We start from the raw sequence: 26,825 nt of genomic DNA, 5'->3' as shown, positions 1-26,825 counted from the left end.
CCACGTATAGTTGAAATGAGTGAACACTAACAACTATTTTTTTTTGGATAGATTTAATTGGGTAGCACTTGGGTGACATTGTAGTTGGTGCCATTGTGACATTGGCCAACCACAATGTTACAAGTGTCTTTCTTCTTTGTCTTTCACAATATTTTTTTGTTTCTTTGTACATGTGTTGTGGTTGGCCAATGTCACCAACCACAATGTCACCCAAGTATTATCCGATTTAATTAAAGACTATGGATCTTTCATTATTCTCGATCATTGATCATATGTGGAAGGATTTTGTTTGGTTGTAGGATTAAGAATTTAGTTTGTTAATTTACCTTTTGCTTCTGGGTATCGGGTATTTTTGTGTTCGCCATTACTAAGGATATTGAGTATCGTTAGTAATGACAATTCATATCCGAAAAGTCTTGACATCCGCAAGTAAAAAGCACTTAAATAATACAATTCGAGTGTACCATCTTTCTCATATTGAGAAAAAGGTACGGGAGGAAAAGAAAACAACGAAGGGATCCAAACCTAAATTGGAAATGACATGAAAAGTCTTTTCCAAATCCTAGTATTAAAGACATTACAACGATATACGGGAGGAATGGAGAAAACCTCGTGATTGATATGGAGGGGAAAAGATTTGTATTATATAGTTCAAGAAAGAGTCGTCTCATTTCCTCATTTCCTTACATTAGTCACGGAAGATAAATCAAAGTCAATATTTGTGTGAAACCCGATTTTACCTTTTGAAATATAATAATATTGGATCCACTCCTTGCGAGTAATTTCTCAATCCGTTCCATTTCTTTCCTCTATTATTAAAAAAAAAAAACCAGTTGCACTTAACCAACCATTATTTCACATGAGCAAGGCTTTTCATAAGCATATATACATACAAACTATATAATTAAGTAGTTAGATTAGATACAGCTCCATCCCCTTACTACTTAAACTGACGAAGCATTACATCTCTAGAGCAGACTAAATAAACAACATGCTAACTCGCATAAACTATATAACACGACCTCTATATATACATCAGAAACACACACACAAAAAAAAAATAACGAGCCAAAGGAAAACAAACACTATGTTCATTTATCAGTACTGATCCATGCATTGAGCCTTGAGGTGATTCACGCATGCAAACTCATTTTTCACACATCGAAAGGAGAAGAAGGGCTTGGTCTGTTTGGGCCTGTCTTCTCCTTCTCGTACGCATCTGATGTTGACCTTCTTCGAAAACGAAAGGGCTCTCTAGCTCCTACATATATCATACACATACAACACATTAAGCAAATTGCACATTGCCATGTTTAATAATGAAGAAATGATATTTTGACAACCAATTTTTGACAACTTTTGGACAACTTTCTCTCTCATACTCACATGATGTTATTATCATCTCTCTTCATTTTTCTCTCTCCATTGTTTTTGACCAATAAGAAGTGAGAAAAACAAGGTTGTCAACAAAATTGTCATCAAATGGATGTCAAAATATCATTACTCTTAATAATGTATTAGAAAATATCGTTATCATTTATCAGCATAAGCTCCTTAATACTCACGCATTCAATAGTACAATTTTGATCATAAAAAAATATACAAATCAGAAAAAGTTTAGTAAATAAAATGTATAGTAGTTCGTTATCATGAGGAGATGATTATAATAAACCAAAAGCACCATATTAATGTGTGCGTGTTGCGATGACTTTAATTATGGGTCTAAATTGGTTTCCACATTACATACGATTTTTTTTTTTTTTTAGGAATACATACGGTTTGTTATCACCGTATGTAATGAAAAAATTAATGAAAAGAACTGTTGTATTACTATTTTCATATGGTCCCCCACCCATGTGAAGTGTTTTATTTTCACGCTCATTTAACCTACTTATTTTATCATTTTAGACTTTATAAGTGCCACGTTTTAAAAACAAGTACAAGGAGAATTCTGGAATTCTTTTATACCTATGAGAATGAGAAAATCAAAGTTTGGTATCGGTAGTTTTCCATCATGATAAAGTAATCTTAAATTTACTTAAAATAAATTAATTAACTACACTATACGACAAAACTCTAGATCATGGAAATTTATCACCATATATTTGGAAAAAGATATTTATAAAGAAGAAAAAATATGAAGCCCAAAGGACAGAATTACCCCTCTATACAAAGTTGAGCTTCTCTCCCTCACTCAAGCACTCCACACACAGATCCCGGAAAGCCAAGGTCTAATTAGACATTTTATTATTGAAAGTACCTTACCGGAAAACGGAGACACCGGAGGAGTAGAACCGGCGGGAGAAGCAGGTGCTGATCCATTACTCTGATACCCAGCTGGTTTCATTATCATGATACTACGTGTCACTTTCATTGCATCCTCCGGTGAATCCCCACTGTAGGATCTCACGTTTCCACCCTCACCTGATTCTGATCATAACATCAAATCACAAGTGCATAATCAAATTTAGACTAATTTTTCATCTAAAAAATACCTTTGCAAGTTGCAACGTACAAATATATAAGATAAGATTATATACATGCATATATATTCAGCTTAAGGTTGATGAATTATGTTATATATATAGATGTATAATATTTCTTGTTATTGAAATAGCTCTAATATTTTCTTAAATTATTTTTACATTGGTTAAGTCTAGCATCAATGGTGAAGATTTTGATGCGTACCCTTATCGGAGATGGAACGAGTTGGGAAGGTAGGGTGTTTCCGGAGCTTGCCGAGACCATTCTCCGGCCTAGGTCCGGCGACGGTATCATCCCACAAGTGATCAAGAATGCTCATGACAGACAATATGGGAAGAAGAGCAGACACATAGCATATAGCAGTATGAGAGAATTTAGATAGATATTTAACAAAAAGATTCAGCACGTCATGGGTTTCAAAACTATATCTGGACCGTTGATTGAGATCAAAGTGGTTACTATGTGGAGGAAGGATCTGGACTCTCCTAGAGATAAGGTTTGGCATACACATGGGTCCCAAGAATTTGGGGATGAGTATGGGATAGTCATGTGACACGTGTGTGAGAGAATGGACTATCACGTGATATTTCTTTTTCTTGGAGGGTTAAGTTCCAAAAATACCCATGACTGTTGATCCAAATTGGGAAGATAAGGCCATCCTTACATAAAATGGCATTACTTTGAACCAAGGTACTACTTTGTCTTTTGCTTTATTCAACTATGCAAGTGTTAAGGTTGACTCACCACATGTTTGAAGGCATGGCAACAAAACCCATATATGCGGTTACCTGCCCGAACCAAACCCAATTTGACGGGTTTTCTTCGTTTTGACTGGGTTTGGGTATGGATTTGGGTTTTCCCCGATTTCAAAACACGGGTATGAGATGGGTAACGAGTATATAGGTACCCACCCCGAACCTATACCCAAACCCGTCCCAAATGTAAAAAATTACTTTATGTTGATATGTCATGTTATTTTGTTTGATAATTGTCATGTTAATAAAAACTACCATTGATATTTAAAGATCAACTAAATCATTCTGTCTAACAAATGTTAAAGTGAGCGCATTGTTGGATAATGTATTACAACATTGCTCTTGAGGATGCCAAAAAACTTCTATTCTTTAATAAAAAAAGTTATTCAATGCCGGTATGGGGATGGGGCGGGGATACCCGAATCCATCGGGGACGGGGATGAGATTCAATTTCTCATCCCCATTGGATATGGGTAGGGTAACGGGTAAGTATATGAGAATCGGGTATGGGGACGGGAAAGTAAAACCCGTCCCCACCCCGCCCCATTGCCATGCCTACATGTTTGTTAGCACGGTGAATTTGTGAGCGTTATAATGTAATGACGTACAATAATTTCTACATTGCTTCAATGTGATCAAGTAAAACTTAATCTAATATTGATCATGCATTTTATTTCAAAAAAAAATAAAAAATCGATCATATGCATTTAAATTGGATCAGAATTTTATCAATTGGATTAGATCGGTTATGCATTCAAAAATATTAATGGGATCAGATTTATATCAATTGGATTAGATCGGTTATGCATTCAAACAAATTAAATGTATGTTCAAAACGGTGAGAATTTAACAAAAAGTACAATGACACCTTGATTTTTTATTGAAGCTAAAGTGTAACTTTTTGTTAAAATTGCGGTGACTCAATTTAGTTACGTTAATCTTACCATGAACCCAAATATGAACTATAGCATGTGGATGTATAATGTTTTGTTATCTATTATGTTAGTTCATGTGAACATTAATTGTATTTTTTACTAGATTGAGTATTTTATCTTGTTTTGAAGTTTTATAGTTCTAAGTTCAACAACTCATCTGTCATAAAAAGCTAAATTCTAAATATGAAATTATATCAATGTAAATTACTCTAAATTATATGGATTTATTATGGGATCCGTGAATCTGATAGAATTAATTTTATATGTGAGGATTTTGGGTACATGAACCTATAGATTCTATGATTACCATAGAAACCCATAATTTTCTATGGTACAATGGGAAGAAAAAAATTCAATAACCTTCAACACCCATTTTTTCAATTCCCAACACTCCACATCATTTTCTCTCTTAATTCAACACTCATTCAATTTTTACCACTCCAATGGTTTTCATTCAACACCCTACCCCACCACTTTTTATTTCTTATTCTTATTTAATTTTTGTTTTTATAATTACATAAAATTATAATTATCGATTATAATTAAATTAAAATAATACAATTAATTTTTTAAAAAAACAATATTTATTTAAATAATTTTTTTTCTTAACTTAAAATGCAATACAACAAACTAAGCACGCGGCACACAAATAGCTTAAAATGCAAGACAACAATTAAGCACACAACACACAACTAATTTATTTAGTCCGATACAAATCATCTTCATTCACGAAACATTCCAAACTTTGTCCATATGTGCTTCACGAGATCTGCTTGCAATTCGTGATGAACATTTGGATCACGCAACTCGGATCTAGCACGCACATGATTTGCAAAGGTGGGTAACACCTCGGTCGAGTATGGTTGTGGTGTACTAGATCCACTTCCCTCAGATTGCTCAAAATCGGTCCAACGTTGAGCATATGTATCTCGTTCATCTTCAACAATCATATTATGTAATATGATGCATGACCTCATGATGATACCCAAATTGGCTATGTCCCACAAGCGAGCTGGTTCACGGATGATTTTAAATCGAGCTTAAAGTCACGGATGATATAATTATTAAAGTCACGGATGGTATAATTATTAAAGTCACGGATGGTGAAGCAACACTGACAAATAGTGGAGATAGTGGAGATAATAGTTAAAGTCAGTGATGGTTTATTTAAAGCAACACTGACAAATAGTGGAGATGGTGGAGATAATGGAGATAATTATTAATGGCAAATAGTATGTGAATTATTAAAGCAAATAAGTCACGGGGGACTAGACAACACTAACAATTAAAGTCACGTATAATTAAAGTCACGTATAATTATTAATGGGCAAATAGTGTGTGGTGGACAGTTAGTAATGGGCACAGTGAGGAAGACCATAGAATAGTATGTGAAATTAAAGTTTGTGAAATAAGTCACGGGGCAAATAGTATGCATAATTATTAAAACAAATAGTTTGTGAAATAAGTCACGGGGGACTAGACAACACTAGGGACTATCACTGAGGACTAGACAACACTAACAATTATTAAAGTAAACACTGGGGACTAGACAACACTGACAATTATTAAAGTAAACACTGGGGACTAGACAACACTGACAATTTTGACCGAATACAAACAAATATTAGTGAAATTAATTTCCAAACAGCTCACGCTCCAAGTTTTCCAACATATTTTTTTCCTGTCATCGAGATGCTCTTGGGAACTTAACTGTATGTACATGTCCATTTTCTTCAATCTGTTTTTCTCTTGTTGCACTGCGGTGTACTTTTCCATTTTTTCGGTGTACTCTTTAAAGTGTTCCATCTCTTGCACCTTCATTTCTTTGAATTGAACCCACTCCTTTTCCACCTCCTCCAAGCCAGCGTCCTTGCTTTTCTTTTTTCCTTTTTTTTTAGCTGCCTCCCTTCCCATTGGACGAGCACTAGATCCTACAGAGTCCTCGTGAGATCTCTTAGATCCACTACTACCTGAGCCAACATTTCCTCCCACTTGACTGCCTCCTACTTGACTGCCATAACGTGGTTGATCACGGAGAGCGCGCCATTCTTCCTTTAAAGTAAATTTACCATTCTTCCCACATGCATATATTTCCTGGGCTTTTGCCAAAACATCATCTTCCGACCAACCGCTTGCTTGCTGACGCTTAGCGGTATCATAAGCACCAACCCATTTATTTATTAATTTGCTCATATAATTAAAACGGTTTCGGCATGCAATGACATCGCGTGGAGAATCGAATGAGCAATGGTCATTACAGTACTCAGTAATTTTACCCCAATATGCTTCACTTGTCTGGTTTCTCCCGACAACACTGGATGTTCCATATTTTATCCACCCAGTAATTAACACCAAATTTTGTTCAGTGTTCCATGATGGTTGGGGGTTTTTCTTGCTCTTAGGAGTTGTATCCTCTGGAGTGAATTCATTGTCTCTTGTCATTCCACCACGATTTATTTGTGATGAAAATTCAGGATATTCACCAAGACTCTGAAAATTTTCATTCATCATCGGCATATAACCATTAAATGGGGGTGTTTGAGATGGATATCCCATCATAGATCTAGAATATGGATGAAAGTTGTTTGGAACAAAGGATGGGTGATTGAAATTTGAGGCAAAACCAAAATTAGGCATGTTTTGAGGATTTTGGTTGAGAAATTGATTTGGGTTTTGAGGATATTGGTTGGGAAATTGATTTGGGTTTTGAGGATGTTGGTTGAGAAATTGATTTGGGTGTTGATAATTGTTGGGATTTTGGTAGCTAAATGGGTAATCAGAAGAATTTTGGGTGTTGAATTGATTGTTATTGGGATCCATTTCACTAATCAAAGACTAAAACTTTAAAAGAAAGATTAAAATGAGATTAAGAGAGTGAAAAACTTGATTTTTTTTGTGTCCAAATGAAATGATCCAAGTCTCTATTTATAGAGAAAAAAATCACGAATTTTGGTAAAAAAAAAAAATATTTGCAATGAAATAATTGAGTCCAAATTATTAAGAAGATAAAAATCCAAGCAGTCAATCGTAGCAAGCCACGTGTCATTGTTTTTATCACTTCCTCTTTCTCTTTCCGCGTTTCCTGTACCTCACCTTCCCTGTCGGACAGCATTTCAACTTGTTGAATTAATTCACCATCTCTTTCCTCCATGTCATGTTCAATAAGGGGTCTCCAATGGTTAAACATGTTGAATGTGGGATTCAACAACCCCATTGCATATGGTCTATAACACGAGAGATTTGGGGAAAGCTACCGCAGGACAACCGTCCAAATGTCCATGATGTGTTCCTACGAACGAGCACCAGTCCAAGATCCAAGTTACTGAAGTAAGATCTTTTTTAGTAGTATAAAGCAATGGTATTTTAGGCATTAAAAATAAATAAGTTTACATAAATACTTGTTCATGTGAGAATCGAACTCAAAACCACCCTTATCATCACTGCATTCCTTAACTCTCTAACTTTGGTCATCAAGTTAACCTTATATCTCTTGATTTAAGTTTCATTTTATCACTTATTCTTAAAGCTTATTAGGTGTAGCTTATCACTAAACCTAATTTTTCCCTCTAATAATCTTGCTTTAATTACTAGCTTAACTAAAACCTAAGAAATTTCCCTCCCTTTTGTTCCCCTTTTGAATTTCGTTGGTATCTTTCCAATAATTTTTGTATACCGTGCTGTTTATAATCCTTCTGTTTTCCATGCATTTTTTTTTTCCAAAGTTTCCCTTGCTTGATATAACCGAAGAAAATTAAATAAGGGCCATTCGACTTCAATTTAGAAAACCACAAAAGTTGCTCCTCAATTTCCCACGCAGATTAACTCATTCATCAAACCTATTCCTCCTGTATAAATATAGATGCAAGATTCTATCATTAGTCATCTTGCTCGTCTTTTTTAACATTTCTCCCATATTCTCAAACTGTACAATGGCTGCCCGTAATGTTGAGTTTTTTCAAAGGGTTCCATTCGATACTTCTGGTTGTGTTTTAAATCCCTGCCATGGCTGACCCAACATCGAGACCTTGCTGTCAACCGCAACTGTATAACTATCATCGGTTTCTCCCCACGTCGTAGTTACTGTTGTCGACCATCGCCGTCGATGTTGTCACCGTCACTATCTTTGTCGTTTCAGTTGTTGTTGCCATCACAGTCAACTCTCACTGCTCGGTGGAGGTAAGGAACAAAGCAGGTTTTGGTGTTCAAGAAAGCTGCTGCCGTCACTGTTATCTTTGTATGTTGACCTAAGATCCTGCCTTTTTTTTTTTTTTCATCCAAACTTTTATGAGTTATGGCACCCATCTGTTATTGCTAAAATCCCTTATGAAATTAAGTGTTTGTTTCGCTTTAATCATGGTGCGCCGTTTGCTTTAATATATAACCTGCATATCGTTTTCTTTCATTAGTAAAAGAAGTGAATTAATTGGTTTTTGCACTTATCGTAAACATGAATTCTTGAAAGATAAAACAAGTAATTATCATATTTTATATAGATAATATTTAATTGTGGGTGAAACATTGATATGTGTATTATTAAGCACATCTTAAGGGAATAGACTTGGTATTGCTTGAAACTTTGTTGAATGGCAGGAATCGACCTAATTGTAACTAATCAAAGAACCAACCTCTAACAGGTCACGTATTTTCTAAGTAAATTTTTTTTATGGTTTGTTCACTTTATTGTTTTGTGGAACCTATAATAAAAGAACAAGGTGGACATATATCAATGTAAGAGTTTTGAATGTTATTATCCATGGCAAATATTGGTTATGAGTGTGGACAATCAAGTACTGGGACAATTTCCTGCAATGTTATTTAACATTAGTATTAGAAGTTGTTTATATGTTTGGATGTCTAAAACCAATGATACTGTGTCGCTAAAAAGAAGTCGTAATTGTAACTTCTATTAATAGGCAGCATAAACTGATAAGAGGTCTTATGATCCAATGGAATGAATTTTGTTTTATGTTATAATCCAATTGAGCAATTTAATTATTTGATTGAATTCTGTATGTCGCAAATCTGTATACAACCTAGCCAAAATTATTTAGTGGCAATGAAATGAATCTTTATGTAATCACTTACTCTTAAAGCTTATTAGGTCTTGCCATCATTTAACCTAATTTTTTCCCTCTAATTCTATCCTTTATTATAAAAGCTAGACTTGCTTGGCTATCATGTTTGCCCTAATCCTCCCTACTTTGCCCTAATTCCCTAGCTTTTTTCCCTCCTAAACATGTACTAATTGCTCGAGTAATCTCAACCGTTCAAGCACTTGATCACATCCGTTTATTCAAACTTGAAAAAAGTTCTCTCACTTCGTTAATGCAATTGAATACGTGTTAAAGCCTAATCAAATCGGTCAACAATCCCCTACAATAATTGCTAATACCCCTACACTAATTGCTAATCAGAAATAACATAAACATCCCTTAGAAAGTGGCAATTGAAAATGTTTCACGCATACATTTTTACACTATACTGTTTCACGCATACACTAATTCCTATCACATTATTCTACTGACATTTCAATGTTTCACGCATGCATTTTTTACACTATACTGTGCTATCCGATATCCTTTATTATAAAAGCTAGACTTGCTTGGCTATCATGTTTGCCCTAATCCTCCCTACTTTGCCCTAATTCCCTAGCTTTTTTCCCTCCTAAACATGTACTAATTGCTCGAGTAATCTCAACCGTTCAAGCACTTGATCACATCCGTTTATTCAAACTTGAAAAAAGTTCTCTCACTTCGTTAATGCAATTGAATACGTGTTAAAGCCTAATCGAGTCGGTCAACAATCCCCTACAATAATTGCTAATACCCCTACACTAATTGCTAATCAGAAATAACATAAACATCCCTTAGAAAGTGGCAATTGAAAATGTTTCACGCATACATTTTTACACTATATTGTTTCAAGCATACACTAATTCATATCACATTATTCTACTGACATTTCAATGTTTCACGCATGCATTTTTTACACTATACTGTGCTATCCGATATAGAGTGATAGGAAGATATGCGTTTCAAGGTGAAATTTCCCTCGAATTTTACCACTAAAATTAAATGTTCGTTCTTCACAGGAATTACTTTTAAGTCGCATATTTTCGTATAGGAATTACTTTTAATTGCTTTTATGCATTATGCACTAACCACTCTACCAATTACTACCTATTAAAAGCAATTAACTACGTACTTATTTCAAAAATTAACACGTATCAAAAAATATGTTATCGTATCCAAGCGTTGATAAACGCTTGACTGGAGTATTTTATTAGTGATAGTTTAAGTTTTTCTTTGAAAGAAAGAATAATTTAGTTTTTATTTTCAAATATTATCACCTTTGCAGCAGTAAAAAAATTTAGTTGATAAACGCTTGACTGGAGTATTTTATTTTCAAATAATTTAGTTGTCAAGCTATCATGTTTGCCCTAATCACTTCCTATTTTTCCTCCTAAGCATTTATATGATCTCAGCCGTTGATGTGAATTCATTGCTAATCTAATCTCAGCCGTTGATTCAAAAGCTATGTTTCAAACTACTCATTTCCTATCTCATAGAGATGCGTCATAATGTCCATTAAAATCGTAGTTAATGTCAATCAAATCACCATAACTCCCAACGATTAGTAAACTTTTCTATTTAGGGAATCATATCGTATGTATTCATTTCGTAAATAAAATCGTAGTTAATGTCAATCAAATCGTATGTATTCATTTAGCGAATAATACCTGCAATATATATAAGATAGTCCATTTTTCTATTTAAAAGGATTCTGTAAACTTTTTCTATGCTGTCATATAGAATTAGTAAACTTTTTCTATGTTGTCTATAATTTGGTTAGGTAATAATACCTGCAATATATATAAGATAGTCCATTTTTCTATTTAAAAGGATTCCGTAAACTTTTTCTATGCTGTCATATAGAATTAGTAAACTTTTTCTATGCTGTCTATAATTTGGTTAGGTATGATATGATATTCCGTAAACTTTTTTACTATTTAAACGGATTCCGTAAACTTTCGTAAACTCTTTTATGCAGTATGCACTAATTGCTCAGCCAATTAGTGCGTATTGAATGCATTCATGACTTTCTTAGAAGAATACATTTAATTTGCACTAATTGCTTTTATGACGCCAATAAATATGTAGTAATTGCATTTAATAAGAGTTACTTTTAATAGAAAAATTTTCTATGTATAAATTTCCTATGTATACACGCGAGTGAATATGCCAATATGTAGTTCCTTTACTATTAAAAATACAGTAATTGCTACTCGAAAATTCAGGTATGAGAGCATAACAAATCAATTCGCAGCAATTGCATTTTATGGCTGCAATGAATAATAATTAGTACCAGTATAATCGACATTTAAAACTTTCAACTTGAGCTTGCCAATTACCTGTTTAAATACCACTTAGTTGTGAGATTAAATCTATTCTGTTTTGTAAGCAAAAATATTTGTTTTTCTCTTTAAGATGACCAACATTTTCACCCCCATTTCAGCCATCAAAGGTGGGAAGAAGGATTTGAAGTTGCTTGTGCGTGTGGCCCATATCTGGCTCATCCGTGATAAGGAGAATCCAGGTGACATCATCTTCATGAACATGATATTGGTTGATGAGAAGGTATTTTATATGAATCTAATGTCTTACCATATACAATAATTTAGGTTGTCACTGTTATTAGGTTTATTCTGATTTATGTTAATGACATGTTATTTTTGTTTAGCGAGGACGAATCCATGCTACGGTTCGTAAATTCTTGGTGCCAACGATGCAAAATATGGTTGAAGAAGGAGGAACATGTAAGCTTGAGAATGTCCGGGTCGGATTCAACGAGGGAAATTACAAACTCTTGCCACACAAGCACAAGCTTACCATGATGGGAAATTCGAGATTTACTAAGGTGAATGCTAGCAACCTGCCTCGGAACGTGTTTGAATTCATGGACTTCAAAGACATTTTGATCTCTCAGGAAGAGGATGTGGTTGCTGGTATGAAATCCTACCTTTTAGACAAGGTTTGAAAATACTAATCGTTAATGGAGATGGAGAGAGCACTGATACGACCTCAAATGTTGTTTATCACGAAGTCTTTCGTAATTTATCTTGATGGTTAATGTTCAAACCTTTTTGTTATGTTTGCTACCATTTCATTTTGTTATGTATGATATAAAACTTCTATCGCCAATGTATGATTACATTATTTTTATTGTTTCGATCAACTTTTACGTGGTTGGACCCGTGCGGTAGCACGGGTCATTGGTCTAGTTGCATTAATTGCTAATCACTTTAACCCTAAAAAATTTTCCCTCCCAATGGCCTTTTAGTTTGAATTTCACAATAACTAGACTTTCCACCCGTGCGTTGTAAATGTAGTAGATAAAAAGAAAATATTAATAGCACAATTCAAACTTATAATTTTAATGTCTTAATTTCGACTACAAATTTAATAGAAGTTTCTCATGTCCACAAATTTCGAAATACTTCTTTAAACACTACATTCGAAGTACTATCGATATAGCAGCAGCCCATACACACGACCACTATGCAGTTGATACAAATGAATATTTTCTATTACTATTAAAACATATGAAAAACTAAAGGCATGCGCAAGAGCCAAACATGATAAAAAAAATTCAAAATCATCATCCAAAATTGTATGCAAACCTTAAAATTTATTCATTTATGTATATATAAATTTCGAAAGACTATAGTAATCAACAACTGATGAAGTATTAAGCAAGTATACCATTCTCATTGAAATACTCACCTCAAAATACGTATTAAAATTGAAAGCAAGAGATAAGAAGAAAAAATATAAAATTTTGAATATGGGAAAAAAGAGAGTGAAATCAATAACTATTTTCAGCCACACAAAAAAGATAATAGACAACAATATCAATATTAAAACCCACTTCATATATATTGAACAGAAAGCAGAGAAAACACTTACTAAAAAAAAGATGTAACTTCCTTAAAAAAAAAAAAGATGTAACCAAAATGTAGAAAGAAACGCAAAGAATGCAGTAAATGCAGCATGTGGATATTCTTACCAAATTGGACCAGTGAGGCCAATGCCATAAACAAATTGTCGTAACAAAAAAAAATCAAAAAAGAAAAAGTTTAGTTAAGCACTCAAATTAATTAAGAACTATAGTGTGTATGTGTATCTAAAACATGGTCTATGAAAAAGAGATGGGATCCTTTTGTCAATATTCATGAGTTTGGTCATCATATATTGTTGTTGTGGCATGATATTTTACTAGGTTTTTAATCATCTGGTCTATCATGAATTGGTTTTATCAAATATAAGTTCATACCTCACAATGTATTGTTGTGACCAATCTATGAAGTAGACTGGATAAGATTTATAATGTTACATGATTGTATCATTATCCCTGTAGGTGCATGTTCCAATTTTATCTATAATATGTTGCATTGTTTTAGCAAAATGCGAAGATCAAATGTGTGGAGGATATGAGAGCTTCCAATTTTTTTTTTTTTTTGATGATAGTGCAAACTATTTTGTTTTATTGATTTCTTCTTTGCCTTTCAAGTTGCTATTCTTTGCATTTTCAAATTTTGACAGCTTGATATCGTAACCACAATTAATAACGTCCCTTGGTGTACTGACATTACACCAACAAACTTTAAGAGAAGGTTTGAAGATACCGGTCACGGATGAAGATGGTGAAGATTCTGATTTTACATCCAATGTCGTCTATGACGAAGTATTCCGTAATGTTTAATGTAAATAATCTTATGTACGTGATTATTTGACTACACCGACTATTAGTTATATTTTAGTGACCAGTACAATATTATATAATGTTGTGTTAATTTATTTATTTTAATTACTGCATTTTAATTGTTAGCGGATGTTTCTTAGCTCATAAGACCCGTGCGGCGCACGGGTCGGCTATCTAGTTAGATAAATTTAAATGCTTTTATGATGAAATATAGGTCATATGTAATTTTAATTTCACTTGTAGTTTTTATGATTGAAATTTCACTTGGTAACCAAACACGCATTCAAATGAAGGCAAACCTAAAAACATCTCATTCCATGGATTTATATCTGTCCAATATGGAGCGCCTTTTTTACAATGAAATCTGGTCAAATTATCAAGCATAAGCAAAATGAGTCTGAATAGTCTAATATAAATTTGAAAAAAAAACAGATCATTGAATTTTGAATTGAAAAAAAAACAGATCATTGAATGAAATTAGTCTGATTCAGAGAAGCGTTGTTTAAGAATCAAGGAATGATCATTCATCATGTCATACAAGTGTTTGACATAAAAAGAGACAAAAAGCTTGAACTCCTGTGTTTCATCCATTAGGCAGTCGCAATTCTCCGCACTCACAAATCTTACCCTCCCCGCAGAAACAACAAAGTTTGATATAAATGCAAACAACACATATATGTTGGATTAATTATTTAATTAATCAATTATGGATTGACAATAATCAATTATTATAAGTCGGTGTCATAATATAAATTATGGTCTATTGTGTTAAGCACTAATTATATGATGAATTTGAGTGATTGGGCTTTTGTAACTAAATGGACCGTGATGGGTTGGACCATTTAGATAAGCCCAATGAGAGGTCCCTGCCCTCAGCCGTTTAGCTATTTAAACGTCATCCCATTAGACGGTTAATTATTCTGAATGTCATGGTGAAAACCTAGAGCTAGACGGAATGAGGGTAGTTACCCCTCTTATAGTTGTCAGCGTTGTCTACGGTTATCCTCATCAACCTAATTCAAAGGTACACAATCTCTTTTTCTTTCTTTGTTATTGATGATATGCTATAATTTGTATCTAGTGATTCATGACTGAACACTAAAATTTTCATCAATTGGTATCAGAGCCAAATAGATACACTTTATGGCTATACTTTTCAATCGTAACATGCATCCCTTGTATTGTTAGTTGCTGTGCAAATTTACCAACCCTATCGTATGGTTTTAATTCTCTATCCAAATTGCCAAATTGTTTTTTGGGTTCTATGCATGTTGTACGTACGCCACTGTGTTGTGTACCAAATTTGTTTTGTTCTATGCTATGGTTCAAATTATATAGTGGTAAACCATGTTTTCTATCATATAAACAAGTCATCTTCAATTTAAACCATGAACCCCATTTACAATCCAAGATTTCTCACTACTGTATTAATGATTCATGAAATCGAATGAGGAATTCTCTAAATCGATTGTTTCCAAAGCAAACCCAATTCCAATCGAATTTGAATCTAAATTTTGCTATGAACCCTAATTTTCATTCTGTGAATGGGTCGATATTCCTCAAAATCGATACATGGGTTCTTCCCTTCTCCCAATTTCGATCAAATCGATATAAAAATTGATGAATTTCGTTGAGAATAGCTAGGATCAGTGCGGGTCAAATCGCGGGTCAAAACGACCCGTTTCTTTTTTCCGGGCGAAGAAGACAGTTTATTTATATATTTAAAAAAAAAAAAAAAACAACTTGCTAATAGCCACGCGCGCTTCAGCTTTATGGGGCTAGAAAATTCCAAATTTCATGTATTATTTACCAAATAATGGTTACTTATTATTCTACACATGTTGGTAAATATTTTGGAATTTTATGACCCCGAAGATGTTTTATATGTTATTATTTGGGGATAATTAAATTATATTCTCACAATTTTTGTGCGAAAATTATATGAATATTCCTTATTCTTGTTTGACCCTTTTTTTTTTTTGAGAAATCTCACTCTCTCAAACTTGAGATTGATGTGTCAATGAGGAATTTTATATCCCTAATTAACTAGTAAATATTATATTATTTTGGGATAATAATATAATTTCTCTTGTACCCAAAATATTCGGAAGATTTGATTTATGTTATACCCTTAAAATTTGGGATTTAAATTTCTAATTTTTTGATGTAAATTGATATGAGAATCATATACACTTTTAAATCATATATTCATTAGATTTGAGTCTATAATATCCTATGAGAAAATATTCTTTTATGGTAATAACACTTATGTGAATTAGTTTTAAAGTGTTACGATTGTGAAAATTCTTAGACTCAAACTTATATTCTTGCATCATATATTCTATATATATTTTGAGATTTGTTGATAACCTCAAAATTATTTGTCTTGTCAAGAACAACTTTACTATTATACTATATATATTCTTGATTTGTGGGTTTCAAAATTTTGTCAAATCTTAAAATGATCGTTGAGGATAATTTCTCTTCAAAACATATATTCTCAATATTTGAGCTTAAACTATTGAATTTAATATATTCTTTAATTCATATTGTCTTAGCATAAAGATCCAAAGTTCACTAATTGATCATTCTTTTGGCGACATATTTGAACTTAGACACTTGTTCCTGATTCTTGTCACAAATTGATTTAAAGGGTCTTAATAATATTTCGTTTTCAAAATGAGTATAGTAAGTTGTATATTATATATGTCATTTATATTAATTGAATCTAAAATTGACATATTTCTCTTTAATATACATTATGCTTTCTATTATACTCTCTAATCTAGACTCGTAGTTTATTACTCTAAATTTTGTGACAAACATAATTATGTGTCTTGCTGTAATTAAATATTTGGATCATAATAATATTAAAATATATATTTTATATATAGTGAATAATGCATTGTTGCATTTTTTATGCTAAAATTCTAATTATGAATTAAAGGTTGTACGCCTCTTTGTTGTTTATCTGTTAACTATTATCAAAACAACTTATTGAGAATTGAGGCAATTTTTAAAATATGTATCGTCCTTATATCTGAGTTCTTATATAAATCATATTGATTTATAATTAGAGTCTTATATATGTTTAGTTATAATGACTTATTCTCTATTCATGATTATTTTGAGATGACTATATTATAAGATATTCTCGTTAAGTCATCAAAATTCAGTGGCTCTAAGTATAAGGATGAACGTCACACTCTGCGAGGTAAGTTGTTATTTAATTATTTTATCCTCTTGTGACTTATTGCTTATTATTGCACATATGAAGAAATTTAGTTCTTCTTCTCTTTTGTTGTGCAATTATATGATATCCTATATAGAAGTGAAATCCTTTTTCAGAATATTCTAAACAGAACTCTGTTGTTATATACTATTTTCTTACTATAATGATCCGTTTTGTATTTGTGTTTTTTTCTAATTTATAGTGGGAGTATTGAAAAATTTTATTCTAAGAGTTCTTTTCTGGATAAATTAGAAAACTATTTGACACACTTCTATTCCAAATAACAATTTTTGTTATTATAATACTTCATATAAAAGAAATTTTAAAGTCATATTTATGATGTGCTAATTTAAAATATTGTTAAGCGCATTTTTCTATCATTTGAATATGACCGAAGATGAGTAAATTTAAGTATAATTGTTTATGCATGATATTATTGTATCATATTCTCTTAAGCATAAACATTATTTATTTGTATAATTGTAATCTCACCTATCGTGGGTACAATTATGCAAATTTTGTTAAATAGATTAACATTATATTGGTAACAGTCATACCCTATCGGTGTGTTGTTATTAATATAATTGTTATTATTCAATGTACCTAAAATGTTTATACTTATGTCAATTATAATTAGAATACTCAATCAATGTTTAAATTTTGTAAGACATAAGAATGGTACATTGTGATGATATAGTTCTTACTTATTATCGTTAAGATCTTTGAATGAGATTAATATAAGTAAGTTACTTTGTTAAAAGACATGTAGAAAATTGTATAAATTTTGCAATCCAATATTATTACATTTTGAATTAAATTTCTACCTAAATGTGTTTTTTATATATATATAAATATATCGGATTGCTACTATCCCTTTGTTATGTGAGTGACGGACATACCCTATCGGTGTGACGTTACTTAACATATCATTTTGTGATAGAGAAATAGTTGAATATTTTATTTAAAATATCTTTCAAACCTTTTTAATTCAACTATCATTGTCTATTCTCTATCAAGTGGGAGAATCATTGCCATGTATTGTGTAACGTGATGGACAGACCCTATTGTTATGACATTACTTAACATAAGTGAGAAAAATTCTACATGTCAACTAACTATATCTCATAAACAAATATATTTATTTGTTTTCATATTTTAGATATGAAATAGAGACTTATATTGAGGATATTAATTATGTTATTGCTATTCTTTAATACTTATGGAAGCTTATGACTATTTTCTCTTATATCCTCAATAATAATAAAATATAAGTCTTGTGTATTTCCGCTGCTTGTAACCTAATTGTTTCTCAAATTTGTGTAAGTATAATTGTAGCGTTTGAGTTTTGAGTGAGTTATTAAAATTGTGAACAGAGTCTTATATCCTATTTTTAGAGACTCATCTCACTCATATGATGATAAATTTTTATATAATCATCATACTCTGTCATATAACGGTTACTATGTTTATAAAATTCTGTGGAATTTTAATTGTGAAAAGGAGATCTTGTGTTATAAAATTCTTAAATGAAAATTTACGTGCTCCTTAATTGTAAATGCAGAATATGTGGTTAACTATGAAACCCAATTCTTGATGAAATATAGGTCATATGTAATTTTAATTTCACTTGTAGTTTTTATGATTGAAATTTCACTTGGTAACCAAACACGCATTCAAATGAAGGCAAACCTAAAAACATCTCATTCCATGGATTTATATCTGTCCAATATGGAGCGCCTTTTTTACAATGAAATCTGGTCAAATTATCAAGCATAAGCAAAATGAGTCTGAATAGTCTAATATAAATTTGAAAAAAAAACAGATCATTGAATTTTGAATTGAAAAAAAAACAGATCATTGAATGAAATTAGTCTGATTCAGAGAAGCGTTGTTTAAGAATCAAGGAATGATCATTCATCATGTCATACAAGTGTTTGACATAAAAAGAGACAAAAAGCTTGAACTCCTGTGTTTCATCCATTAGGCAGTCGCAATTCTCCGCACTCACAAATCTTACCCTCCCCGCAGAAACAACAAAGTTTGATATAAATGCAAACAACACATATATTCACCCATAATCAAACACCCAAAAAAGAACCGCAAAAAAAATTGCTAAATAACAAAAGCATAGTAATATCTAGTATTGTGTATTATACATAAATAAATCTTCTAGCAACCTAGTATATGTGATTTTTTGTTTTTTAGTAGGAAAAACCAAAATTGATGCTAAAAATGTAGAATTAATTTTGACATATTTAATAACTCTTGAGTAAAATCAATTTTACTTTTAAAACTGATTCTAACTTGAGGTTAAAAATCAGAGCTTTTGATAGTAGAATTGACTTTTACTCTCAAATTACTTGTTCGACTCGGTTTTAAATGAATGCACCCAAACATAAACCATTTTACCACCAAACTCATGGAAATCAATTTACTCAAAATTAATAGAACAAACACACACTTAGAAAGCTTGCATCGCCAAAGAGTACACAAGCATAGTTATACTTTTGTCATAGTAAACTCTCCAAGTAGGCGATGTAAAATTACCCATTCATGCAGCAATACCTGTCTATTAAAATGCATTACAGGCTACTAATGTCTGGTCTGGTCATTATAACAGAGGGAATGTTAAGTCTCTGGAAACATTATAACATTTTGACTTAACATTTTTTTATAAGATGAAAGAACGTCTTTTATAAGATAGGAAAGAACGTCTAAGATGAAATTGACTTTATATGCATTGTGTACATGGGATACTTTCATCCCTCCCTTTGTTTTCTGTTTACACTACCAAACATAATGCACACTGTCATACCCCAATTTTTGACCTAAGATAGCACAGACACGTGTCCTTTAACCCCGACCGGTCCCCAGCCTTTTCAATAAAAAATTCGGCAGAGAGGCATAAGATGAAGTCAAGAATGGTCTACTAGAACATTCTCTAGAACGTTCTGGTCGTACTACAAGTGAAACAAAGTGACCTCATTATGTCCCATCAAGTATGCACTAGATTACAGCTGCACAACACCACACGTTTTGCTTCAAAAGTACATGGAACTAAAAGAATGTTCTTGAGAACATTCTGGTGGAACTTCAAAGGGATAAGAATGACATCATCATGTCCCCTCATGTTGCCACAAGATCACAGCTGTTTTTTTTTTCCATCACGTGTGTTTGTATCAAAAAGGAAAGGAACAACAAGAACATTCTCCATGTGGAAATTTTACAACTTGGACATTCTTGCTCTCCAAGCAACAAAAGACAGCACTTGTAGCTCCCAAAGAAGTGCCAAACAGCTGTAAACAAGTGGCCTCCAAACTTCTACAGCTTGCATTCACGTGTCAACCTTTTCTTTTTGCAAATTGGAAGTTCCAGAACGTTCTGCATGAACAAAAGTCACATTTTTCTCATTCTTGCACACCAAGTAACAAAAACATAAGCACATGGGCTGTTTTTTAGCAAAGGAAAACACAGCTGTACTACAACCTCACGTGGGCTGTCTCAAATGGCTAGAAAGAAGAGAATGTTCTTCAGAACATTCTTCACTTGGAATAACACATTTTTTGCAACACTTGTGCATCAAGGAACAAAGACATAAGCACATGGGCTGTTTTTAGCAAGGATAACACAGCTGTTTTTGTCTGTGAAGCGTCAAGACATAAGCTTCTATAAATACAAGCACATAGCAAGGCAAAAAAGGGGGAGGAGCTTACAAACAAGAATTTTATTCTTTCTCTCACGTGAATACTCAATGAAATATTCATCAAGCTCTTCAACAATCTCAACAAGCTTTTTTTCCTTCCTCATCACCATCAACAAACAAACAAAAATATCAAACAAAAAAAACAACACACCATCATTACCAAAACAAACTAAAAAAATCAAACAAAACAACCCTTTTTTTTCTTTTTTTTCTTCCTTCTACTCTCCCCACAAAGGTATATAATCTTTTTTTTCTTCTTTTCCTTTTCTCTTCTTCCTTTCGTGCTTCCTCTCTCTCTCTATCTATCTATCTCTCTCTCTCCCTCTCCTCTCTCTCTCTCTCTCTCTCTCTCTCTCTCTCTCTCTATATATATATATATATATATATCTTTTCATTTATTTACACTAAAATACACACCTCGATCCAGAGTGCTCTGGTCCTAATTAACTGTTAATATTATATTTTTTTGTTTAATTTAATTATTCTCCAGAACAATCTGGTCCTTGTTAATTAAATTAATCCAGAGTGCTCTGGTCCTAATTAACTGTTAATATTTATATTTTGTTTAATTTAATTATTCTCCAGAACAATCTGGTCCTTGTTAATTAAATTAATCCAGAGTGCTCTGGTCCTAATTAACTGTTAATATTATATTTTTTTGTTCATATTATATTATTCTCCAGAACAATCTGGTCCTTGTTAATTAAATTAATCTAGAGTGCTCTGGTCCTAAATAAACTGTTAATATTATATTTCTGCTTATATAATCATTCTCCAGAGTATTCTGGTCCGTGTTAAAATAACCTTATATTTCATTTTAACATCATTTTTTCTCATTCTGCTCATACAATCATTCTCCAGAATGTTCTGGTCCTATATATAAAAATTACTATTTATTTTGTTGAACTAACATAAACCAAAAATCTTTTTCACACCCACGCGCGTTTAAAATTTTTTCTCAAACGGATGCCATCGCCCAAGCGCGAATCCGGCCCCCTTTTTAACCAAACTTTTCGCCCAAATCATTTTCATAAATAAAATCAATCAGCACAAAAACATTTTCTACCTAGAACTACGTAGCTTTGATTTCTCCATTGCACCTGGAGATACGTAGGAGCAAGATGAAACTCTTGTCAAGCACAATAAAAAAAACAATAAAAACATGCAAAAAACAAAAATCACAAAAAATATTTTCATAATAAACCTTGACCCGAAATCAAGTGATCGTTCTTTTTATTTTCTTTCTTAATCAAATTTCAAATCAATTTTAATTATACTTTGAGTCATTTTCTTTCAACATAAAAAATACAAATCAATTCTTATTTGCCACTTGGCTTTTATTTTAAAACCTTTTCAAAACTAATAAAAAATACAAAACCAATCAAACGTCAATTTCTACCCCGAACTACGAGGTTTTGATCCCTCACGGGTACGTAGGCAAAGGACACGCGTCCTTCCAAATCAATAAAAAAAATGTAGATAAATTAGGTCTTCCTTTTCTTTTATCATTTCAAATTCCATTCTTTAAGCAAGGAAGTTTATAGCACAAAAGTTAAATAAAATCAAGAGGTTCTCGTAGAGTACTACGAATATTTAGGGTGCTTAACACCTTCCATAAATATAACCAACCCCCGAACCCTTAATCCCTAAAAAATGTGGTATTTGAACCTTTTTCCACTTTATTTTGAAAAGAATTAAATGTTCAGTCGTGAAAATCAAAAGAGGGTCGAAAGCAGATTAAAATGGCATTCGACCGTCCGAAAAATGACGCGACAGAAATGGCGACTTCACTGGGGAATAAAAGTAAGAGGGTTGAGCCTAACTTAGCATTATTTAAATTTTGTGCTATAAACTTGTTAAAAAAAAACATGTTTTAAATAAAAGATGGAAATTACATGCGTATATGTTCTCCCTTCTTCATTCTCATTTCTTTTAACGTGAGTGGTGAGATAAGTCCTAACCCGGACTTGAGGGAAATATAAGATAGGACGGGGTAAAATCAAAGTGACATACCAAGAGCATTCTTGGACCATGTTTACAAGTGATAATCCTACTCAGTGGAGGCCTCACGGAAGGTAGTAGTCTTGTTAACATGAGCATTCGTGTTGACATTATTACTTTCAATGTGAGTGTCCGTCGAAGCCGTGGACCTTAGTAACCCTTAACCCATCTTGGCCTTTTTAGGACGTAGTGCGGTGGCTAAACCAAGAGCATTCTTGTCTTTAGTTGATACGCGATACTACACTCAAACTAGACTACCTTATGGATGTTATTGGACTATGAGCATTCCTATACACCAATATATTCACAAGGGGGTTGCAATTTGGGAACTTGGTAGAACCCTGATTACAAAGTGCAATAAAACCATAGTCTTTACCAAATGGCGTACATACCCTTGGCTCCAACATATGGACTTAAACCTCACCAAGTTTTCACTGTTTGTGTAGCATAATCATGCATACATGTATAAAAACTTTTCTCATCAAAACATCGAAGGACTTAGATAAGTTTTTGTAAACATCAGAGATATTCCACCTTGAAAAAAGGAACACCAAGAAATACAAACTTTAAAAATCTTAATTAAGCTTTTGGCTTTTGTTAAGAAATTCTTCCTTGGTTTCGTTCTTACCTTTTGAAAATAGAACCGATTGCAATATCTTTACAAATTTTCAAATGGAATCATGTTCATCTGCGATGTTTACAATCCACCTTGACTAATCCTTCGATAACAAAAAAAAAATGTACATTTTTTGCATAAGCATTTCATACATCATGTGCATTCATAGTTTCTAGTTCGTGTCTCATACTGTGTCTCTATCTACAAACAGTCAATCCATCAGTAAAGTGGTCTGATGTCTTTATCCAAGTTCAGCTCGCATATGCAAACACTCGTACAAACACAAAAGATGGATCAACTTCAGCAAGAGGTCCATAAGCTTCGGGTGGTACATGGAATGTTTAGCTGCAATTGGGTCTTTGCTGATGTTTATTTCTACTACTCATTTGTTCAAAATAATATGTTTGTTTGTTGCTTTATGTTTTTTTTAAAAAAAAAAATCTTTTTCGTCCCACCCAAGACGAAGGCGAGCTTGTGTAGAGCTTTTGCTTCATGTATTTTCATCATTAATTAAAAAGTCGTTTTGATCCCGTGTTTGTTTTTATTTTTGTGCTTTTTTCTGGAAAAAATGGTAAATAAAAAAAAAACAAAAAAAATCTCTTTTTCTTTAATCAGTTCAACATACCTGCATAATCATATTGTTTAAATCAATAATCAAATCATGCATTAAATAACCCGTTGAATACAATAACCAAGTACTCTCTTCCAACTTTGAGTTCTCTGTATCCGAAGATGAAGAAGAGGAAAATGAAGAGACTCCCGATGAGATCTCTCGCATACCGGGGCATCTTAGCCATCAAGGTTGCAAGCAAATATCAAGAAAGATTTGCCAAGAAGATGACTTTCATTTACAAAGATTGGCACGAAATGCTACCGTCTACACTTCATGAGTATTGTACTGCAGTACACCCTTCAACAGGGGCAACCCCCCCCCCCCCCCCCCCCCCTCCATCCCTCAGTATACAACATGAAGGTGGTGCCTCCCGTGGAGGTCAAAGTCCTGTCAATAGGAGTACTGCTGAAATCCCAGCTTGGTTGAACTTAAAATGCATGACGACCTTATACAAAAGAGGTTTGAAACAAGCTTCTAACAAAAAGGTTGGTCCCCATGAATTTCAAGAAGGGAACTTTGTACTATCTTCCCAACCAGACTCCAGGGGCAAGTGGACGCCTAACTATGAAGGCCCGTGTGCAATAACTCTTGTGACTACGAATGTTGCACACCCGCGAGTCGATGCAGTCAAGAAATACTTTGTCAAAAAAATAAAAAACTCAATAAGTCGCAAACCTGAAAAGGTGATTTAGGCAAAAATGAGCGTCTCGGTGGACTGAAAATCCGAAAGGGCGGTCCAGACAAAAATTAGAGACATGAACAAAAATGATTATCCTGATAGATTGAAAACCTAAAAAGGCGATCTATGCAAAAGTTAAGGATCAAAAAACAAAGTAACTGCATCCGGTCAGGCACAGTCCACTTGGGGCATCCAGGTATCAAAAGACCTCCGATTCGAAGCATCTGCAGATCCAAGACTCAGAACAGGGGCATTCAAAGTTGTCAGGGAGTATAACAGTTATTGTGTTCAATGTACCCTTCCCATTATATTTACCATTTTTCAAAAAATTTCTAAAGATTCGTGGAGCCATGCCATTGGCAGGCTATCATTCAATTCATCAAATTTGAGCTTGTGCCCATTCATTTGGAACTCTCATTTATTCTATTTGCAAAAAATTTCTTCTATTTTTTTGATGACAATACTTGAATCAAAATTTTCTAAAAAATACAAAACTTTTTTACATCTTTTAGTGTGAACAACAAACACGCTCTCTTTGAACTCGTAAGTAGGTGAAGCGTGCATCAGCATCCGCCTCGAGAACGGTTACATTTCAGAAGAGAAACATGGTCAAGCACTATGGAGAGGACTTCTGCCTTGAGCAAGATGCTGTCACAGTCTAAAAATACAAAAAAAAATACAAAAAAATCAAAGCTCGCTAAGTTGAAAACCTGAAAAGGCGGCTTAGGCAATAGAGAGCGTCCCGGTGGACTGAAAACCCGAAAGGGCGGTCCAGGCAAAAGTTAGGGATTTTCAAAAAGACATGACTGCTGAAGCATGCCGATGGAAGTACACTTTGCGCCGGTTGACGAATGGCGACTTCTTCCAAACTTTTGGTCAACAATGGGCTTTATCCCCAGGAGCATCAATTGCTACCTTATGTCGGGCTTCACCCCATCAACGGCTCAAGTTATTCACAATAAGATCATCTCCAAGGAAGTTTGCCGAGTGTTTGTACTGCGATGTCAGTCCCCCTCCCATCTTACCTGTCTTATCTCATTTCATCGAGTTCACCTGTCACAACCCAGTCATACACTCGTACATTCATACACTCATACATTTATACACTCATGCATTCATACATCCATACATTAAATACTTTCACGTATTCATACATTCATGCATACGCAACATATACACAATGTCATTCATACATGGTCGCTTTGGTCACCCAGAACTTTGGTTTTGTCCTTTCAGTCAAGTCCTCGTTTATCACGATGCCAAACAGCAAGTTTTATGAACAAACGGTTGGCAATTACCTTTCTATCATCAAAGGTGTCATCCCCAGTATATCTGTTCCAAAGATGTCACTAATCAATCGTTTCAAGCTACCAGTCCACCAACGGACGCTTGAGTTTACCTTTTTACTTTGTTTCAAGTCACCAAGTTCACCAACGGACGCTTGAGTTTACCTTTTATCCCGTTTCAAGTCACCAAGTTCACCAACGGACGCTTGAGTTTACCTTTTTACTTTGTTTCAAGTCACCAGTTCCCAACGGACGCTTGAGTTTACCTTTTATCCTGTTTTAAGTCACCAAGTTCACCAACGGACGCTTGAATTTACCTTTTCATCTCGTTTCAAGTCACCAAGTTCACCAACGGACGCTTGAGTTTACCTTTTATCCCGTTTCAAGTCACCAAGTTCACCAACGGACGCTTGAATTTACCTTTTCATCTCGTTTCAAGTCACCAAGTTCACCAACGGATGCTTGAGTTTACCTTTTATCCTGTTTCAAGCTACCAGTCCACCAACGGACGCTTGAGTTTACATTTTTATCTTGTTTCAAGTCACCAAGTTCACCAACGGACGCTTGAGTTTACCTTTTTATCTTGTTTCAAGTTACATGTTCACCAACGGACGCTTGAGTTTACCTTCTATCTTGCTTCAAGTCACCAAGTTCACCAACAGACGCTTGAGTTTACCTTTTATCTTGCTTCAAGTCACCAAGTTCACCAACGGACGCTTGAGTTTACCTTTTTTTATCTTGTTTCAAGTTACAAGCCCA

At 33.5% G+C, this 26,825-nt stretch overlaps 3 protein-coding genes across 7 annotated transcripts; 1 reads left to right on the top strand and 2 right to left on the bottom strand.

Annotated features, from left to right (window-relative positions):
* Window positions 1–833: 833 nt before the first annotated feature.
* On the bottom strand, window positions 834–2,842 carry LOC146957274 (Dormancy/auxin associated family protein). Of its 5 annotated transcripts, none has more exons than XM_085735462.1 (3): window positions 2,689–2,842; window positions 2,162–2,430; window positions 834–1,261 (listed from the first exon to the last, which is right to left on the bottom strand). In XM_085735462.1, the coding sequence occupies exons 1-2, from the start codon at window positions 2,801–2,803 to the stop codon at window positions 2,195–2,197; spliced, it is 351 nt and encodes a 116-aa protein (XP_085591588.1). In that variant the 5' UTR covers window positions 2,804–2,842; the 3' UTR covers window positions 834–1,261; window positions 2,162–2,194. The 5 variants fall into 5 exon arrangements, with proteins under 5 accessions (XP_085591588.1, XP_085591562.1, XP_085591571.1 ...); XM_085735436.1 differs by having other exon boundaries at window positions 2,261–2,430; XM_085735445.1 differs by having other exon boundaries at window positions 2,266–2,430.
* A 2,849-nt stretch (window positions 2,843–5,691) lies between these two features.
* Window positions 5,692–7,022, bottom strand: LOC146957273 (uncharacterized). The gene has a single exon (XM_085735428.1). It carries the CDS (start codon window positions 6,992–6,994, stop codon window positions 5,759–5,761), a length of 1,236 nt encoding a protein of 411 aa, XP_085591554.1. The 5' UTR covers window positions 6,995–7,022; the 3' UTR covers window positions 5,692–5,758.
* Window positions 7,023–11,537: 4,515 nt separating this feature from the next.
* LOC146957272 (uncharacterized) lies at window positions 11,538–12,409 on the top strand. The gene is made up of 2 exons (XM_085735470.1): window positions 11,538–11,811; window positions 11,915–12,409. Exons 1-2 carry the CDS (start codon window positions 11,662–11,664, stop codon window positions 12,209–12,211), a joined length of 447 nt encoding a protein of 148 aa, XP_085591596.1. The 5' UTR covers window positions 11,538–11,661; the 3' UTR covers window positions 12,212–12,409.
* Window positions 12,410–26,825: the final 14,416 nt, after the last annotated feature.

Source organism: Medicago sativa, chromosome 1, assembly GCF_051527215.1.
Source record: "Medicago sativa cultivar Bolivia chromosome 1, Bolivia_mono, whole genome shotgun sequence".
Classification (NCBI taxonomy): domain Eukaryota; kingdom Viridiplantae; phylum Streptophyta; class Magnoliopsida; order Fabales; family Fabaceae; genus Medicago; species Medicago sativa.
Note: the sequence above shows the minus strand (reverse complement) of the source record. Positions and strands in the feature narration are given on the sequence as shown.